Genomic DNA, 17,448 nt, shown 5'->3' on the forward strand with positions numbered 1-17,448 from the left:
AGTGCCTGCCTGCCTTTTGATATTCTTAATGGGAAACGTTTGAAGGTAATTGCTTCTTGTGTAGAGCTTATAGTAAAAATCTCACAGATGTCTTTCTCCCTCTAGTGGACATCCAAACAATAGCATTAGTCATGGCTGTACCAGATTATGTGCAATATTCACAAAATCCTTTCACCTCACTCTGTAGTACATCTGGAAAGAAGTGTCAAAAAACATTTCAACATGTTCAGGAGCACCACATGGAAATGTATGCTAATATGTGTGAGAAGCCTAATCTCTTATCCTGAATGACTGTAAATTGTCTTTGAAGAGACAGTTAGGCTAAAATCTTTCATGAGGTTCAGAGGGCCATTTACACACCTTTCAGAGTCTTCTTCAGATGAGAGAGGAGCCCTCCTAGCCTCTGCAAGTCGAAGTAGTCCACTTTTCCATTGTAGAAAAGTTGAGGTGGGACATAGGCCTCTACAGCAGGTTATGAATACAGAACAAGATCAAATTAAAAAAAATGATGAGCAAGAATTTATCAAGAAATTATCAATGAAATAATCAAGAATTTCTCAAAATAAGAAAACCATTACATTTTCTATAAACGGTCAATCTTTTAAATTTACAAATTAATGAATTAACATCAGGATGACATAAGGTCATGGGACTAACAAATAGATTTTCTGTTTAGCACTAACAGACATGAATGAACATTTAGATTAACAGAGTTTGGTTGAAATCCTTGTTAAAATAATAAGTGCAGACAACTTTGTTATAAAAGCATTACAATATGACTCATCAGAATGCTGCATAACATTCCATTGACTTGAATAGTTTGAACATCTGACATTTAAGCTGTATGGCACAAGTGAGAGTGGGGTTGGTAAGGATATACCCACGGCTATGGTTTGGCCATTGGCATATTCTCTACCAGCCCCACAATGCTTTTCTACAAACACAGTTCTACAGTCAACTAATAGTTTAAAGTCAAATTGTCTTTTCTTTCTAGTTTATTTAGATTTTTGTCTGTTTTTCCACCAAAAAATGGCCACATTCCAAGCAATGTAACATATCACTTGAGATCCAAGCTCACTATGAGAGGCTATTATGTGCTTGTCCACTCAATAATTTGTATAACCTACTTGCTTGTCTATATGTCACATGTTATATTGAATATTCACCCTACTCCAGTTACTCCATTTGCTTACTCAATAGCAGTCAAATTTGACATACAGTGCCTATAAAAAGTCTTCAGCCCAATGCTTAAGTTGACTAAAAAGAGAAATAAAAAAAAAATCATATTTTGGAAATGGATCTTAATTAAATATTAAATTAAAATAACCCTACATCACATACCCTTCAACATACCTAGAGATTGGGATGGTTTTATTTCAGTTAGCCTAATAGCTGGTTTGATTTGCATTGAGAGATGATCTTATGGAACATAACTATTTTTCTTCTCAGAAGAAGCCACAAAACTGACAAAATTGTTTAAAAAGAGATGTTGTGTAAAGTTTATTTTCTTGTTTTGGAAAGCAGCCCTATAATGTGTCCTATCTGTGTCAGGGGTCCTGTTTGCCCTGTCAGGACTTTCCTATACTGCCCAGCGGACTATTAGTACTAACGTGTCTTTCTGGAGGACATACTGTGATTTGGCTCAAAAGCTTGTGGCTTACCCTCACTGCTTATACTCCCCACACTCTTCCTCTTCCCCTCATCCCAATAGCTTCGAACAGCTGTGATGAGACGATGCAGAAAACACACCATGTACTCAGGAGGACATAACACCGTCGGGTTCTAAGAAAGATGGGGGGGGGGGGTGGAGGGACTGGTTTTAATCAAGTGCATGACATTTCACATACAAATTATTTTAGAGAGACCCATGACAAAAGGCACAACTTGATCCTTGTTCCTCACACACACACGCAGCTTTTAACCTGCAGCTGTCGTGATAAGTAGCGAGACATGGCTGATAGTTTCAGTGATGCTGTGGTTGCACAGTAACAAATACCGTAATATTAGGCTAATGTTAAGTTGATTTGCACCTCTCAAGTTTGTGTTGCTAACCTACCTAGGCTATGGAATTTAGTTCATTTAGGCCTAATGTTGGGGTAATGACATTTCCAAAATAAGCTACACAAACTGTTGGTAAAAAATCGTGAGAGTTCCTTCTAGGCCGTTAGCTCACACGTTAAGTCTATCATTTGTGTAGTGCTCACCAAAATCATAGAAGTTAACATTCCAAAAACATTATCTGTTCTATGATCCCAGAAAGATTTTCTTTGACTTAGTTTTTTGAACATTTATTTTATCAAATGACATATTAAACATAAAGAATTGCATCCATATATCCTTGGGATATGCACGACTATTTTCCTCTAGCCTAAAACCGTAAGAATGAAAGCTAATCTTTTTCGCTCTTTCACAGTGGTGGCCTCCCGAGCATTTGCTCTCCTGCCGGCTTGTGCCTGGACCTCACCCGTTATGCTTGACTGCATTGCATTCTCCACATTTCTAGCTAAATTTTCATGTACCACATCAACATTTTTGTTCAGTGAATCTTTTATAAATAGCTTTACAATTACCGTCGGGCCCTCCTTGGCCGCCTTCGTTATCGCCCAGCTCACCTCAGCTTGCTTCCATTCACTCCTTCTTCTTCATTAACATTCCCAGTAGAATTCTCAATCTTTTTGGCCTCTATGTGTCCAGTTACATAGTCTGTCTGTTCTTGGTCTTGGATTTTGTGAAATAAATTTCTAAATACGACTTACATACATATATTTGTGTGACTTTTTTGTTTTTTTCTTCATGACGTATTTTTTGACTAATGCAACTTATACTCCGGAGCGACTTATAGTCCGTAAAAAATATGGTAATTATGCAGATCATACAATATAAATTATTAGCTAAATATATAAAAAGTTTATGAATTCCAAAATATGAAATAGAAACATATGACAAGCCATCATTTTCCGTGTGTGTGGAGGGGCAAGCAGAGACTAGGACCGCCACTGATGTTAATGATCACACAGTACTCAATATAACTGATGGCGTCAAGGTGGTGGGGCCCCCAAATCAAATGAAATCAAAACAGTCATTTCCGGTCCATGCTCTGACAACAGCTCAGACACGGAATGCATATGGAGAGCGATAAAAAGATGGCATTAAAGGCGGCACGATGAAACATTTTGGTGCACCTTAGGCGCACCAGTGCAACCAATTCAACAAGTTAGTCTAGAGCCCTGTGATCCTCCATGCAACATTTGGAGTTCTTGGAGTTGCAGCATGAATTGCATGAGAGATTTCACCACAAAAATACAAATCTGCAATTTTACTTTCAGAATTTGCTGTTATAAACCACTGTGTTTAAATTTGGTGCCACCATTTTACTTATAGCTAATTCTATAAACAGCAGAATGTATACATATTAAGGGTTTAAAAGGTTTTAAGGGTTTAAATGAATGTTTAACCAATAATTCAAAATTACCGCTCTGTTGCTGGCATTCTCTTGAAGAAATTTCCGGAATTTGTTCAAGAATATATATCTGGATGCCTGGCCCTAAAAAAAAAAGTAGCATCAATTAACAGTAATCCAGGAATGGAGAACTTCTATTCATACAAAAATACAGAATGAGTATATGAGTTGATGCCTGTTGATCTTTAAAAAATATTTTAAAAAAGGTTGAAAGGTAGGTGTTGAGTCTCTATGGTCAGTCTTTAAAGAATGTGTAAAAAGGTGAGTGTTGAGTCTGTATGGTCAGTCTTTAAAAAGAGTGTGGGAGTGGGACCTACCGTTCCTTTGTCCTTGTTGTTCAACATGAGCCTCAGGATCTGCACCTGCAGCTCCTCCACCACTAAGGAGACAAACAACCAGTGAGTACAACCTAAGTTTTTCACCACTACCGACTTTTACTAGTTTAAAAGTTTGACATAATAGTTGTCGACTAATTGTGATGTACTGGTATAGTGCTGGTGCTAACATTATTGCTAGTACTAGCTGTTGGCAACAGGTGTTTCATCGTTAGATAGCTATCCATAGCAGACATGTTGTTACTGTACAGCTGTACACAACATAGATGTAACTGTGGAACAGGTCTCATTTTCAGTACAGTACTTTCATACGTAGGAATGTCTAGCCTTCAGCCATTTTGTCCACGTCTAGTTGCTTAGGCCCCCACTGCATACTCACCCTCAATCCTCTTCTTGAGCCTCTGGCAGCCACGTTCATACGCTCTTCTCCTGAGGCGCTCATCTGCACTTTCCTCCTTCACCTCATTGTCATCTCTTCCCTGCACAGAAACACCAACACACACTTACTGCTGAAAACTCATCTGACATCATCCACCTAACTACAGTTAACAGAGATAGGGTCACTCATTCGATTGAGATTTGCTTAAGCTGCTTCATGTATCCCAATATGTAGGCCTACATGCCTCCACAGATTGGCCAACTAAGAATCTGTTTATCTGTCTGTTTATCATTAAGGCTAACATTAATATATAATTACATATACTTCTATTTATTCTATCTATCTTTAATTAAAGAAAATGTGGAAATCTCCAATTGGTTGACCAAATGCAATCCCAACTGGAGATCTGTGACGGATGGATTGTGCTGTACATTTCAAAGGGCCTCACCTCTTTGTCAAAGCGTGTGGGCCACCATGTGGTAGGGATGAGCTCCTCCAGGCCAGCCTCCTTCACCCTCAGAGGTGTTTTAATATAGAAGAATACGACGGAGCGCAACATGTCGAATATGGCACAGGCTAAGGAAACATACTCGAGAATACATCAGCATGCATAAAGTCTTCTGCAGTGTGCTTAAATTATATGTAGAGAAAGGCATTTTAAAAAGTGTTTTTTTCCTCTTTGTGGAGAGCCTGCTCTTATTAGGGACCAGCAGAAAAGTTGTGTAGACAGCCACTGTGGAGTGCTGGAGTGATTAGTCCCTTTCCCACCAAGTAGTTACAGGAACGTATAGGAACATTATAGGAACAGTCCACTTCTAAATCAGTTCTACTAACTACTCCCCAAAACCGTTTTTTTTACATTCGTTCTGGCAAAGTGGCCATAGGTAGGAGCTGAAAGAGTTATAGGACTGCGGTCAGAAGAACTTAATAATCCCCAAATTGGTCCGGTCGGAACACAAGAATAAAAGGGTTCTAGGAACATTATGTTCTAGGAACTGCAAAAATCCCTCCAGTGGGAACGGGACTATTGAGCCAAAAGGATACAAGACATTATTGAGCAAATATTTCCTGGACTTCTCGTGACGTAGGATGGCTGTAGTCAAACGCAAGTAGTGAATCTAAAAAAACAACAGAAAATGAAATTACTACTAAATGCTAACATACAATCATGTGGTCATGGCAATTTAAAAAAATTGTATCTGATGTACATGATGTTTTTATTCAGGTTTCAGGTAAAAACGGCATTGCAGTTTTTGCATAAACTTCACACTCTCTCCTTCACATTGCATAAACTTCACACTCTCTCCAATGAATGTGGTTGTTGTATAAATGTCTACTGAAAAGCAAGTGATTTAAGAAGAGTACTTTAAAACAAACCATCTTTCTTTAGTTAAATCTGGTTATGATTTGAGGTGAATTTAAGTAAACCAATCACATTTAAATTCTGATCTGTCTATGGGCAAATAATTGCAAACATCCCTTTATTATAAGAATGGGACATTCTGCTGTCCTATGTGAAAAACTAAGCAAGATAGGCTATAGCCAAAATACCTTGGCAATACTGGCTGCAAATAGCCTATCATTAACATGTCATGGCAGGATGTCCAAAACAGTATTATGTCATTGAAAGTAATGTGTTGAATGGATAATTGGAGTTCAGAGAAGTGTCAAGTCATCATTCAAACTAATCTTAACTTCATGTGTGGCGATCATTGACTAAATAAGCCTGTCTAACCAAACTGACAATTCAAGTTCATGAGAATATTAGAATAGAACAGTGGTTCTCAAACTTTTTTCAGTGATGTACCCCTGTGAATTTTTTTTTCAGCCAAGTACCCCCTAACCAGCGCAGAGCATTTTTAGTTGAGAAAAAAAGACTTACTGTGCCATTAGTGTCTAATTTATTTAACTTTAGAACTAATAAACACATACAACTTATATTTTCCTGAAATATTTAATAAATAATTGTTTTTTTTAGTATTTTTGCATGGATTCTACTTTTTAAATATGTATATTTTAACCCTTAGTACCCTAAGCTGTTTTTAGGGCATTTTCACTACCTTTATTCATAAGGATTTATTCTGGTCATTGTAAGTGCCACACACATTATTATATATTGGTTTGATTTTCGGCTAGGCTATCCAGATCTGCCATCATTTCATGTATTAGTACTAGCATTGATTTTATTTTGAAAGAATTAAAATATAAAAAGCGTATTATAAAAAATCTTAGATTTTGACATGTATCTCACCACAGCAAGCTCATAGCTCTACATGCATTTCATGTGTGTGTAGGGCAGATTGTCCTGAAACTGGCAATATCATTGCCACGGTGGAGGGATTCTCTGGGGCTGAGCAATTTACAGACATATGTGGTGTGCGCCTTACAGAAATAAATGCCATTTTTTTTATTTAGTGATTAAAAATGACCTTTCTGCGCTCCATATCTGTAACACAAACTGATCTGACCTGATTTGACCCGAGTTTACGTGTTAGCCTGTGTGTGCCTGTGTCTCTACTTAAATGGCATGACGACAGGAACTTATTGCAAAGGATTTTGTGCAGCACGCTACAGAGGCTGTTGGCAATCGGTAAGTTTTTTTACGAAGACGTTGGTTAATATACTTTCCTGTAACACCACCAAATGTTCTCTGTTTGTGACTTTGTAACGTGAGCTTTTTATAGCCCGAGCTCGGTGCCGCGTTGCATGGAAGGTCGACGTTGTGCGTAATGTGTGCCAAAAATGTGTGCCAATGTGTGTCAAAAAGTAGTATACATCGCATACTGGAGAGTATTTTGCTGACTTTATTAGTTGTTCACAAAGTCAGCAAAATACTCTCCAGTGTGCGATGTATACTACTTTTTGACTTTTCAATAGTTATACTGCACACCATCAGCACCTGGAGGAAGAAGGGCTGTGCACAGGGATTTTGAACCTTGATGGAAGCCTAATATAGTATTTCAATGCATGACCAACATGAATCAAGATAAAACAAACCAATTATCAAAACTTGCGTTGTTGTCAGTTAATTCATCCAGAGTTCATTCATCTCTTTTTGCATGTCTTTCCACTTAATAGCAACACCTGACGAGGATAGAATATTATAATAGTAGGCCTATTATCAGATATCAACTAAATAATCACATATGTTTTTCTATGGATTAACAGAGTAACGTTAACAGCCTGGTTGGATACAGTATTTAAAAGGGGTCTGAAAAGCTACAACCATGTTTTTGTAAATTGAATTGCCTCAGGAGCAGAAGAAATGCTACATATTATTCTTTGAAGCAGCCAGTTACACAAGTAGAATAGAAGGTCGATCATAAGTTTAGGTGTAAGGTGTTTACAATTTGTATATTGTTGCTGATTCTAAGTTATGACATAATTCAAACACTGTTCAAGTGAATTAAATGTGTGTAATTGGTCACGTATGTAACTCTTCTCGACTTATACAGGTGGGTCTTAAAAAATTAAGAATATTGTGGAAAAGTTCATTTTTACCCCCTAATTTAGTTCAAAATGTGGATCTTTCATATATTCTAGATTAATTAGATATAACGTGAAATAAGCCATTTTTTGATGTAATCTTGATGATTATGGCTTACAGCTCATGAAAACAAAAAATGAGTAACTTAAAATATCAGAATAAAGCAGAGTAGCCCGTGGAAGAGACAGGGGCTCGAAACGTTGCATGAAAAATAAAAAATAAACTATCAATGGAGCTATATAGTGTGTGGATTACTTTCTTTTACCTTCAAGTCATAACTTGTGTTAGGTTGTAGTGTTAGGTTGAAACTATTTCTAAAGAAATCAGGCTGCACAGGCCAGAAGATGGAACTTTCAACTGGTGCAACCGGCAGCAGATGCGCAACAATATAGGGATTGTAAAGGTTACTGTAATATCGTCTGACACATTCCATTTCTAGGTATTGCTCAACACTGCTATTGATCAGCTTAACCAACTCTTTTAGTAATTAACCTAGTTCTGACTCTGGCCACAGTGGGCACAGTGCAGCCTAAATCTTTAATTCACTTTTCACACCAAATGCATTCTGGCTTTCTTTATGTCAGAGGCACACACTCACTTTGTTAAGTCCTCCTACTCAGAGCAAGTTCTTTGAGAATGAAAAGCCCCTCACCTGGAACCCCAGGTCAGGGATGATGGGAGAAAATCGATAGGCCCGAAGAAGTGACATCATCAGTTGTTTCAGGCACTCATTCACCTCATAGTCCTGATATGGGTATGAGACAAATGCAGGCTTTTATTGTTTTTAAAAGTATGCCTTTGCCAGGGCAAAATTTTAGAACATCCTCAAAACAATTTTGATGGTGAAAGAGACAAAAACTCAGAACTACCAGCTCAAGCTGTCCGTTATGTAAACTGAACAAAAATATAAAATCAACATGCATCCATCTCAAAGGTTTCAATTCATATAGGAAATCATGCAATGCACTGAAGTAATCTATGGATACAGCATTGGTAGTCACAAAATGTGAGAGAAATAACATTTTTGTGACCATGGGGAAACAACATCTTTTATCTTTTAACAACATCAGAAGGTTGATGATCACTGAAAATGCACAGCAGAGTGATTATACAAGTGCAATACCTCCATGAGCAGCCAAAAAAGGTCCAGGAGCTGCTGTATGAGAGGATGTTCGTCCACTGAGCCCCCACCCTCCAAGATGCCCAACAGGAAGTTCATCAACACATCCTCCACTAGATACACCTTACACTGAAAAAAAAATAGGGAAACATTTTCAAAAGGAAAGTTACAGTTAGTCAATCCATATCTTGCCCTGACTTCTCTTGCATTTGAATCTGAATGCAGCCAAAGGGTAGCCTGACGAGCCAGACCCACATTAAAATGTAGGGTCTGGGCACTCACCGTTCGCAGTACTCTGTCCGAGGGGCGGGATAATCGGTTGTCTTTCAAATTCCCTCTACACGCAATAGGACAGCGCTAGTCCCATGCGTTTCCCACCAGCGGAGCTAGTTGACTAATAAAAGCTTAACTCGTGTCACACTGTTCGCCAACAGCAACATTATCTTATTTGTTTTCAAGTAGCAGGGAATTCAAGCCAAACCGTTGCAACTATGCCATCAATCATTATGTTAAGCCCACCTAACGACTCTATACACGATTTGATTGGCCTGATCGAAGTTTAATTTTTCGAGCTCACAAGCCAACGGAGAGTTGCTAGACCAGCCCTGGCAGCAAATGTAATTTGCTGCCGCTAGGGTGCGTCTAGATTTCTAGGCTAGCCAAAGGGCATGAACAGGGCTACATAGCATGCAAAAGGTTATAGGGGAAACATCTGACTAGTGTGACGCTTCTGAGTGATGCACTTCTCTACAACTACTCATGGATAGGCTCATTTGAGACTGTATAGGTAGTGAGATATGTAGATAATTCAGTATAGAAAGATAATAAATAATAAATGACTTGTGCTGTTTTCAAGAGAATTTTTCATTCTGAATTTTACCTCACTTCAATATTCCCTCTCCGCTCATCCATCTAGCCTTAGAGTCTAGTGTTTTCTATACTTTCTGCCTCACTATGCTATACCGACTGAGATTGAGGTAAATAGAATTATTTCCCGCATTGTACTTTAGTTACAAGTCACTTTAGGTGACCCAACTGGCAAATTAACCAATATAAAAGTAAATGCTGGCTATCCACTGCAAAATGCTAGATGATTAGGAATAAATGGTGCGGACATGTTTCACGTACCATCAGTGGTGCAAAGTAGTTAAAAATGTGGGCAAGGGTGACAAGAACTGTTGGTTCTCCTTGAAGCTGCCAAAATGAGCTGTCTTTTTCAACAAGCCTCTCCTCCTGCATAAAAATATATACAAAATGCAGTCTGCCAGATGTTTGTACCCAAAGTAAGAAGAAATGCACAGTGCAGAATAAAAGACTAATTCTTGTAAAGAAAAATAAGAAACTACTTATGACAAATGTAGCTCCAATGCGATTAAGCTACTCGTAAATGCTACCCATTCTTCTCACTACACCATTGTTACAGTATGATGAGAGATGGGAATACCAAAACAGCTTTAGAAAAGTTAATCATTAGGGTAAGGTGCTCAAGGATATCTATGCCTATGGTAGTGGATAACTAAATGTGTGTATACATTTTCTTTACGGTAGTACGGTGGTTTACAATGGTCATGTAATTATGGTCACTGAAAGGTGTACCTGGGTATCAATGGTAGTGGACAGCACAGTTTTGATGTAACCCAGCAGCCTATTGGCTTTAATGAGGTCAGCAGCAGGAGGGTCCTGCAGTGGTTTGTAACCCTCCACAGGATATGTGGACACTAGCCTTGTTAAGGAAGCAGTCTCAAAACACCACATTAGTCAGATATTAGTCATGTGTGCACCACATAGGGGTATGTTCTTACTTGAACATAGTAAACTAGACCAACATCAAGGTGAATCAGCTCATCCCAACACATAGGACTCATGTATAATCATCCACAACATGCATGAATGACAAATAAATTCATTTTAGGTTTGAACCCTGAGTGCATTCATACATATTTCTATGCCAATTTCCATGACACTGAGTCGGTCTAAACATTTGGCACATGACACTTTAAAACAAAACAAAAAAACATGTTCATATGAATTTTTGTTGAATTCAACACCAACAATTATTGACAAACCCCCGATAAGTAAATGCTGTTTTATGATTCTGCGTTTACTCCACGCAATGGCTATGCCATTGCCTCGACACTGGAGGTTGTTCTGCGTCTCCTGTGTCTGTGTCGCTCACCACCAAAACGGTAGTCAGAATGGCGAAGTCCATATACTGCCGTGCTGAAATATTAACCTTATTTGTTTGGCCTTTTCTTGCTTAGATTTTGTAAAAGTTATTGAAAAATGCTAGCAAGCAAACCTTCCTACAACTGCCCACAAAGTACTGCTTGCTGGCGAAGTGCTGATTTCAAAACATTACTGACAAATTTACAAATGGATAACCCCGTCATTGTAACCAAATATGCCTCAGTTTATTTGCAAAGCTTATGTCAGTGAAATAGCATGTTGCTACACCCCACAGTAGGCCGCTTCAAGCAGCCGGCTATCAACACACAGGGCGAGTCGACCAATCGCAGCTCTTGCCGTCTGCGTCACGTTGACGCGTGGTTAGAATTGTTTTGGAGGTGCGTGTCAGGCGGAGGGCTTGTGGGGGGTGTCAGGCGGAGGGCTTGTGGGGGGTGTCAGGCGGAGGGCTTGTGGGGGGCACATGGCGACACACAGGCCTCTGCGGGGCTGCTCCGCCAATTCAACGCAGAATCAGAAAACAGCCTTAAGCATTACAAATACTTCATGCAGTCCAATAAGTAGCATTATATGAACCACCCTACCTCATAGTCCTCCCTAATATGCATTTCTTTCAACAACACATATACCTGTTTAGGTAAAACATCATAAAGTTCATAAAGCTTGTCAGGATATCTGAGAGGGCGGCTCCCAAAATTGAATGCCACAGACTCTTTGAAGGAAAGACTGATGGCTGGAAAGTATGCTATGCCAGGGCCCATCTTAATGTTACTGAAGGCTGTACCCAGGGACTGACCATTTCTGACAGAGAGAGAAAGACAACAAACGATAAAGAACAATTTTGTGAGAGGACAAAAAATAAAAAAATCTCTATTTAAAATGTTAAAATGTACCCTTAAATGTCACTTACAAACAAAATGTTATAGTGCCATCATCCAAATCAATCAAACAGCTGACAATGTCTCCTGCTGCCCATGACTGCAAGAGAAAATGGCAGTTGATAAGCATGCCTACTGAAGAGCTTTCTGAGTAGAACAAACTTTCTGGAACGTATGATGATTTCCTGTGACATTCTCACCTTTCCATAGTTTGTAGTAGTGACATTCCACTTGCGCACTCTGTTCCCATCATAAGCATATGAGTCCGGTGTATCACCAACACCCTCCTGACAAAAAAAGGTTTTTGCACTTCATAACATCTGTTATACACAGCACACATGATCTACTAGAGATGTGACATCGCCTGCCCTTCTCAATTTAGCCACACAGTTATACGTTTCAAATGGTCATTTCTATTAAATATTCAAGTCTGCATGTTCCACCCAAAAGCTCTAGGACTATGAAAATGATGTACACAATAAATTCAAAGACAGCATCTAAGGCCCCGTCCACACAGAGACGCTTTTTGGGTTAAACGCACCGGTTTTGCTTCGTCTTGGCCGATCGTCCAAACGAATCCTGTAAACGCACTGCCCGAAACCGCACTTTTTTGAAACCTGGTCCCAGAGTGGAAAAATCTGAAACTGTAGCCCTTGTGAGTTTGTTTGGACAGTGAAACCGCATACTTGCGTATTGATGATGTCATCTCCACACCTCAGCTGCCCTGGACTTGTCACTCATAGTATTGCCTAACAATACTAGTTTTCATACATGACATTACCTACGATTACACTCAGTAGGATAAATATCACAACTGGTGCTGCGCAGCACCAATAGCTTATGACTGAACAGTGTTTTTCCCAGTGTTTTCTTGATGCATTCTAGCTACTGTCAGTGACACGAGAGAACTAGTCAGAAGTTATTAGGGAAGTGCGGTGTAAGTTTAAATTAATTTGTGCGTAGTGCCAGTGTCATTCATTTATTTTACATGTCTTACAAAATAAATACATGCATTCACAGTCTAGTGAAGTCAGATATGAGCATACAAAGACGCTTAGAACTCATGTTAAGCCGATGGTAGCACACTAAATGCGAATGCGCGATTTGATGCAGGCAAAAGTATTGACTGTTACTAACGAAGGTTTTATAGCAATATTATAAATGTGGCGACGGAATAGCCTAGAACTTGGGTAGGCCTAGCGTTTAGTAGCCTATGCAATTGCGGTGATAGCCAAAACTAATGTGAATCGCGGACTATCCTACAACCAAAGAAAGTAAAGGAGATTATTTGTACCTGCGTTAGCCAAATAAAGGACGGGACTGCACCCTTCACAAACCGTAAAAATGAAGTTTATTAGTTTTACAGTTGACTACAGTTGACAGTTCACCATCAGTCCACACAAACAATTCTGGTTTCCTTGCACTAGGATTTTCGTCGTAGCCTATTCTGTCTGTTTAGTATAGCCAAAGATAATGAATGCGTAGCAAGATGGGTCGTCCTAGTTCATGTCTATGAGGGCAAAGTGGAGTCTTTGGTTCAGTCCCCGCCTGCACAGGGGCGTGTCACTAACGTATGAACGCCTCGGTTCCACGCCAGACAGAAGCCGGAGTACAAAACAAACATGGTGTACACCTTCATTAATGTTGATTTTCTCCCGACTGGAGATACTGTCACAACATTCTCCTGAAATGGGGAGGAGGGTTTGGAGATCATGATACCGTGTCCAAAATGTGCATCCATTGCTCAGAAAAATAAGGCTTTGACAAATTCTGGGAAATTCTTCGATTCTGCCATTGACCTCCATGTTAAAAAGGGTGCCCGATCACTGCATAAATGGGGGATAGTGGCCCCCCCTCGTGCGAGGCGCGTACTACTGCTACCCTATTTGCATACATTACCGGGGTCAGGAAATGGCCTCTCAGGATGTATCATCGTAATCAACCATCTTTGGTATAGCCTACAGCGCGCAAGCTTTGGTCAATTTTTGTAAAGAAACAGTGCCACCTATAGGCCTGGGATATGAAGTTACGTGTTGAGTCGTGTTGAGATGGATCCGTTTGGACGCAAATATTCTTGATACGGTTCCAGGGAAGACGGAGGTAAAAAAGATCGGTTTGGTACGTGTGGACTAGCCCTAAATACTGCAGTTTTACCACACCCTGTGATTAATTCCTTTATTTTCAAACAACTAGTTACTTAATGAAATGATACTACAATTACTGAAATTTAAATCGATATTGTCACTCGTTCCTCTAATCTTGCATGTAAATAGTAATGGACAAGAGAAAATGATAAATGCACCCCAACTTCCTGTTTATATTCTACATCACCAGGCCCAAATGTGGCACAATGAATCAATGATTAAATCAATAGGCCAGTCCAGTTCAGGCAATATGAGCTTGCTGTCTTGTCCCACACTGTGTTAAGAAATTGTAAGTAAAAATTGACTAGCAACTGTAACTATTGACTGACCAACACTTGTGGTGAGTAAACAAGATATTATTCCAAAGTGCTATTCACTTTAGATAAAAGTGTCTGCGAAATGAATAAATGTAAATGTATAGTAATCATAATCTGAACAGCATTGCTACTACAACTATTAGTTAGGGAAAGTTAGGCTTTTTTTTCACCAATCTGCAAAAACAAATCTTACCAATAGCTTTTTTTACTATGTGTTCCTATAGGTGTCTAGTAACACCTCCCAATTTATCCACGGCCAAATCCTCGGGGAAACACCTGGAGAGCCCATCAAGTTTGGGGTGCCCAGAGAGACTAGGCGAAAATAATGAAAACATTTTGTTGACCAATATTAGCTTTTGAGATGTCTAACTAGGGTTTTTTAGAGGTGCTGAATCTATCCCAGCCATTAGTTTTGAGTAAAAATTACTCCAAGTACATAAAAAATCCATAACAAGTGGTTTTATTGAACAATTAAAAAACAAAACGCTCTTAATCAGTTTAAACCTCATCCCTCAACTCCCCTGCACTTCCTCACTCCTGTTATCTTTTGGCTGGTTGATGTTCTGGCAAGAGTTACCATGACAGTTCCAACAAGCAGAAATACACTTGACTCCTTGCTTTTTACAGCAGCACCTGAGAGTGTCACAGACGCCTACACAGTTGCAGCTGACAAACTTCAGAAGGTAGTCTGGTGCAATAGGATCTGGTGTGACTGGTGCATAATCATGTTCTCCTTGTTTCTATCCACACTCAAGGACATCTAGTGATGGATTTTGTAGCAGTAGCCAATCTCTGGTCTGGAGATATGCCCTCAGAGAGTACTATGCTGCACCTCCTATAGTCGGAGGTAGTTTCTAAGGCTTGACACTAGTTATGTTGTCCTCATGAGTTTTACATGTTGCTCACTGTCCACCCTCAACATTGGACACTTTTTTTTTTTTTCTCTCTCTCTCTCACTCACTCACTCACTCACTCACACACACACACACACACACACACACACACACACACACACACACACATGCATGCATGCAAAATGTCCTTTCTCACACACACCCTGTTGAGACAAAACTATCTGTGATTATAGTACCAGTGTGTTACACGCAAAGTGTGTGTGTGTGAGAGAGAGAGTCCCATGCGGAGAGTGTATGGTGATCAACAAAATGTAAAACTCATGAGGATTAACTGAGTTAATATTTTTGTAAATATTTTATTATATCTTTTCATGGGACAACACTGAAGAAATAACACTTTGCTACAATGTAAAGTAGTGAGTGTACAGCTTGTATAACAGTGTACATGTGCTGTCCCCTCAAAATAACTCAACACACAGCCATTAATGTCTAATGTCCGCTGGCACCAAAAGTGAGTACACCCCTAAGTGAAAATGTCCAAATTGTGCCTAAAGTGTTCATATTTTGTGTGGCCACCATTATTTTCCAGCAGTGCCTTAACCCTCTTGGAGTTTCACAGGTTGCCACTGGAATCCTCTTCCACTCCATGGCGACATCAATAAATTATTGTTGCTCTACATAAAGAATGCATCAAATTGGTCTACATGGCTGTCGTCCCAGAAGGAAGCCTCTTATAAAAGATGATGCACAAGAAAGCCCGCAAACAGTTTACTGAAGACAAGGAGACTAAGGACATGGATAACTGTAACCATGTCCTGTGGTCTGATGAGACCAAGATAAACTTATTTGATTCAGATGGTGTCAAGTGTGTGTGGCGGGAACCAGGTGAGGAGTACAAAGACAAGTGTGTCTTGCCTACAGTCAAGCATGGTGGTGGGAGTGTCATGGTCTGGGGCTGCATGAGTGCTGCCTTGGGGAGCTACAGTTCATTGAGGGAACCATGAATGCCAACATGTACTGTAACATACTGAAGCAGAACATGATCCCCTCCCTTGGAAACTGGGCCGTGGGGCAGTATTCCAGAACGACCCCAAACACACCTACAAGACGACCACTGCCTCGCTAAAGAAGCTGAGGGTAAAGGTGATGGACTGGCCAAGCATTATTCCAGACCTAAACCCTATTGAGCATCTGTGGGGCATCCTCAAATGGAAGGTGGAGGAGTGCAAGGTTTCTAACATCCACCTGCTCCATGATGTCGCCATGGAGTGGAAGAGGATTCCAGTGGCAACCTGTGAAGCTCTGGTGAATTTCATGGCCAAGAGGGTTAAGGCACTGCTGGAAAATAATGGTGGCCACACAAAATATGAACACTTTAGGCACAATTTGGACATTTTCACTTAGGGGTGTACTCACTTTTGGTGCCAGCGGTTTAGACATTAATGGCTGTGTGTTGAGTTATTTTGAGGGGACAGCATTTGTACACTGTTATACAAGCTGTACAGTCACTACTTTACATTGTAGCAAAGTGTTATTTCTTCAGTGTTGTCCCATGAAAAGATATAATAAAATATACAAAAATATTAACTCAGTTAATACTCATGAGTTTTACATTTTGTTGATCACCATCCACTCTCCGCATGGGACTCTCTCTCTCACACACACACACTTTGCGTGTAACACACTGGTACTATAATCACAGATAGTTTTGTCTCAACAGGGTGTGTGTGAGGACTCTCTTCACACTCACACACACACACTTTGCTTGTAAAACACTGGTACTATAATCATAGACAGTTTTGTCTCAACATGGTGTGTGTGAGAAAGGACATTTTGCATGTGTGTATTTGTGTGTGTGTGTGTGTGTGTGTGTGTGTGTGTGTGTGAGAGAGACAGAGACAGAGAGAGACAGTATCAGTGAAGGTGTGAACTTTATTTGTAAGTGTATGCATATGTGTTTGTGTGGGTGTGGGTGGGTGGGTGGTTGTGAATGTGTTTGTGAGAGAGTCAATGTGCATAAATGTGTGTGTGAGAGACAGAGAGATAGATAGAGAGAGAAAAGAGTGTCCAATGTTGAGGGTGGACAGTGTGCAACATGTAAAACTCATGAGGACAACATAACTAGTGTCAAGCCTTAGAAACTACCTCCGACTACAGGAGGTGCAGCATAGCACTCTCTGCGGGCATATCTCCAGACCAGAGATTGGCTACTGCTACAAAATCCATCACTAGATGTCCTTGAGTGTGGATAGAAACAAGGAGAACATGATTATGCACCAGTCACACCAGA

The 17,448-nt window shown here is 39.8% G+C and overlaps 1 protein-coding gene across 4 annotated transcripts in view; it reads right to left on the reverse strand.

Annotated features, from left to right (window-relative positions):
* The window catches only part of LOC121707433 (E3 ubiquitin-protein ligase RNF123), a 120,560-nt gene that overhangs the window by 94,209 nt on the left and 8,903 nt on the right, over positions 1-17,448 (reverse strand). For all 4 annotated transcript variants that reach the window (XM_042089988.1, XM_042089987.1, XM_042089989.1 and 1 more), the window contains 14 exons: positions 12,044-12,130; positions 11,876-11,943; positions 11,641-11,766; positions 10,378-10,492; positions 9,910-10,014; positions 8,785-8,910; positions 8,314-8,406; positions 5,219-5,292; positions 4,623-4,740; positions 4,175-4,274; positions 3,778-3,839; positions 3,473-3,544; positions 1,662-1,782; positions 361-462 (listed from right to left, as the gene is read on the reverse strand). In XM_042089988.1, coding sequence (XP_041945922.1) covers positions 361-462; positions 1,662-1,782; positions 3,473-3,544; positions 3,778-3,839; positions 4,175-4,274; positions 4,623-4,740; positions 5,219-5,292; positions 8,314-8,406; positions 8,785-8,910; positions 9,910-10,014; positions 10,378-10,492; positions 11,641-11,766; positions 11,876-11,943; positions 12,044-12,130 — 1,369 coding nt within the window. The remainder of the gene's footprint in view (positions 1-360; positions 463-1,661; positions 1,783-3,472; positions 3,545-3,777; positions 3,840-4,174; positions 4,275-4,622; positions 4,741-5,218; positions 5,293-8,313; positions 8,407-8,784; positions 8,911-9,909; positions 10,015-10,377; positions 10,493-11,640; positions 11,767-11,875; positions 11,944-12,043; positions 12,131-17,448) is intronic.

Source organism: Alosa sapidissima, chromosome 4, assembly GCF_018492685.1.
Source record: "Alosa sapidissima isolate fAloSap1 chromosome 4, fAloSap1.pri, whole genome shotgun sequence".
Lineage (NCBI taxonomy): Eukaryota > Metazoa > Chordata > Actinopteri > Clupeiformes > Clupeidae > Alosa > Alosa sapidissima.